Below are 3,198 nucleotides of genomic sequence, written 5' to 3' on the forward strand. Positions count from 1 at the left end.
AGGACGCTCTACAACGTCCCTGTTAGTGATGGCGTTACATAGTCTGTCCACCAGAGGACGCTCTACAACGTCCCCGTTTTTTTGTAGTTATTGTGTTTTTGTTTGTATTTTTCTACATTTTATTTATCAGAACTTTAATATATTTTTATGTTCTGTTTTAAAAATAATAAAACAAATTATTATCATATTATTTTAGTGCGAACTCATAAATAACTGATGTTAGGGAAAACTGTTTGTTGTGTAACGTGTTTCTGGATTTATTTTCTTAATAAATATGGGCCGACATATCAGAATACCGTGTCGGTATTGGCCTTAAAAATCCTTCATCGGTCGGTCTCTATCGGGTCTGACCGTTACTTATGATGTAATTGATGATGTAATGATGATGTAATGATGATGCGTGTACCTGCAGGATGACTCGGGTGCGATGCCGGACTACACCCAGATGAGGAAGGTGGAGCTGCAGCCGGGGACGGCCTATAAGTTCCGCGTGGCGGGGATCAACATCTGCGGCCGCGGCGCCTTCTCCGAGGTGTCGGCGTTTAAAACGTGTCTCCCCGGTTTCCCCGGCGCGCCGTGCGCCATCAAGATCAGCAAGGTGAGACGCGCGACACGCCGACCCTGTAGTTACCCGCCCACTGGGCCACGCCGGGCGCTCGGCCATGCTAACCCTGGTGTCGTCTTCCCGTCAAACTGGAAAACAAACACTTTTGTTGACGTTTTTTATCGATGTTTTAAACTTTTTTTTTACGCTTTTGTCCCGTTTTGCAACACGTTTGATGCTTTTTACAATGTTTTATGACGTTTTTAACACTACGTAACACTAACTTATTAACTTTAGTTTTACATTATTTTTGGAATTTGTGGTCAATAAACCTCATTTATAGGAAATTATACCAAATGTTGGAGTTAGAAAATCAGAAATTAGGAATTATTGAGACTAAAATTAAAGGAATGGATGTTGATGATAATCACAGACTGGAATATGTCAACTTTTACTCAATACTATTTCAAAAACACTTCCATTTGTTTTACAATGCTATAAAATTGAATAAGACGCCCCAAAATTAATGAAAGTAGAGATTTGTACTTGGCAAAGAGCGTTGGGTGGAACATAGGTGACAACATGAGGACAACATGAGGACAACATGAGGACAACATGAGGACAACATGAGGGATATTTTTCCACCAGTAGGGAGCAAAGATGCTCAGTTCCAAGGGAACTGAGTAAGAAAGAACTGAACAACGCATGCTGTTCTGGTGTTACAGCAAAATCTGTGACCAGTGGCAGTTGCAGAACCAGTTAGAACCAAGTTAAAACCAAGTTAGTGTTACGTAGTGTTAAAAATGTCAAAAAAGGGACAAACATTGAAAAAAGCGTCAAAAGTGTTGAAAAAATGGGACAAAAATGTAAGAAAAAGTTAAAAATGATCGTTTAAAAAGCTTCAACATAAGTGTTGGTTTCCAGTTTTGACGGTAACACAACACGAGGGTTTCCCGCCGTTGTAGACCTGGTGATGTGGTCTGTGGAGATCTCCGGTCTCTTAATCTGTGTGGTTGTGGTTCTGCAGAACCTGGACGGGGCCCAGCTCACCTGGGAGCCTCCGGCCGTCACGTCGGGCCAGATCACGGAGTACTCGGTGTACCTGGCCATCCAGTCCAGCCAGGCGGCCTCCGGCTCCGGTTCCGGCCCGGCCCAGCTGGCCTTCATGAGGGTGTACTGCGGCCCCAGCCCGTCCTGCCTGGTCCAGGCCTCCAGCCTCGCCAACGCCCACATCGACTACACCACCAAGCCCGCCATCATCTTCCGCATCGCCGCCCGCAACCAGAAGGGCTACGGGCCCGCCACGCAGGTCCGGTGGCTCCAAGGTGAGGAGGACCAGAACCAGATGGCCAGGGGGGACGGGGGTCTTGGGTTCTTAGATGTTTTCTTATGTGACTCAGACTAGGGCTGGATATCGTCTGGTACCCGATTGGGGGGGGGGGCATCAGCAGACGCCTTCCGATACGATATCATCACGATACTTATGCCACGATACGATAGTGTTGCGATTCGTGGTGATGTCATGATGATGTCATGATGATGTCATGATGATGTCATGATGGGGTCATGATGATGTCAAGGATAGATGATATTAACGATGATGTCATCTCTCCTGTAGAAAGCAGTAAAGACGCCAAAGCAGCCGTGAAGAGACCCGCAGCTTCTCCTGATGGGTAAGATCTCTCTCTCTCTCTCTCTCTCCCTCTCTCTCTATCTATATCTCTCTCTCTATCTATCTATCTATCTATCTATCTATCTCTCTATTTCTCTATCTATCTCTCTATTTCTCTCTCTATCTATCTCTCTATCTATTTCTCTCTCTCTCTATCTATCTCTCTATCTATCTCTCTATTTCTCTATCTCTCTCTCTATCTATTTCTCTCTCTCTCTATCTATCTCTCTCTCTGTCTATCTATCTCTCTATCTATCTCTCTCTCTCTATCCATCTATCTATCTCTCTCTCTCTATCCATCTATCTATCTATCTCTCTCTCTCTATCTATCTCTCTATCTATCTATCTCTCTATCTATCTATCTATCTCTCTCTTTCTCTATCTATCTATCTCTCTATTTATTTATCTCTCTATCTAAATATAAAACAATAAAAGTTGATCTTCTCTGGAAGGGAGAACTGTGTTTTCCGATAACCTTGAATGCACCACGTCTCTTTGAGTGCAGCGGGTTTAAATCTCATTCGAGCTGTTTTTGGTTTTCTGTCTTTAGTAAACCTGCCGGGCCAAAGAAGTTCAAAACCGACCAATAGGAGGAGCCGGCCTTCTGCCGAGGACTGTGATTGGTCACCGCCTCGTGGCCGGTTGCCTCGGCTACGAGGGAGGAGGAGGCGGGGCTCTGACGAAACAAAAGAGACTTGTAGGATATTTGTACATTATCAACCAATCAGAACTCTTCTTTTCTTACGCTGAAGTTTTTTGGACGTCATGGAGACGGCGAGGGGGGCGGAGCCAACAGCTTTTCTTCTTCTAGTGGAATTAATAAGGTTTGAGTTAATTAAATGTAGAAGTAGCCCTATGACGTATTGATGAAGGTCAAAGGTCACGGTGCTGTGGGGGGGGGGAGGCAGGGAGGGGGGGTTAAACCAGCTCTGCTGTAAATTATTTTCTTTTTCTTTAGCATCAAAGTCTTTTTTTTTTTTTT

General features: G+C 44.5%; 1 protein-coding gene across 1 annotated transcript; it reads left to right on the forward strand.

Annotated features, from left to right (window-relative positions):
* The first annotated feature begins 397 nt into the window (after positions 1 to 397).
* Positions 398 to 3,173, forward strand: LOC117948271 (host cell factor 1-like). Its single transcript, XM_034877845.1, has 4 exons — positions 398 to 598; positions 1,572 to 1,869; positions 2,163 to 2,217; positions 2,767 to 3,173. Exons 1-4 carry the CDS (start codon positions 428 to 430, stop codon positions 2,804 to 2,806), a joined length of 564 nt encoding a protein of 187 aa, XP_034733736.1. The 5' UTR covers positions 398 to 427; the 3' UTR covers positions 2,807 to 3,173.
* Positions 3,174 to 3,198: the final 25 nt, after the last annotated feature.

This window comes from Etheostoma cragini, chromosome 7 (assembly GCF_013103735.1).
Source record: "Etheostoma cragini isolate CJK2018 chromosome 7, CSU_Ecrag_1.0, whole genome shotgun sequence".
NCBI classification, from domain to species: domain Eukaryota; kingdom Metazoa; phylum Chordata; class Actinopteri; order Perciformes; family Percidae; genus Etheostoma; species Etheostoma cragini.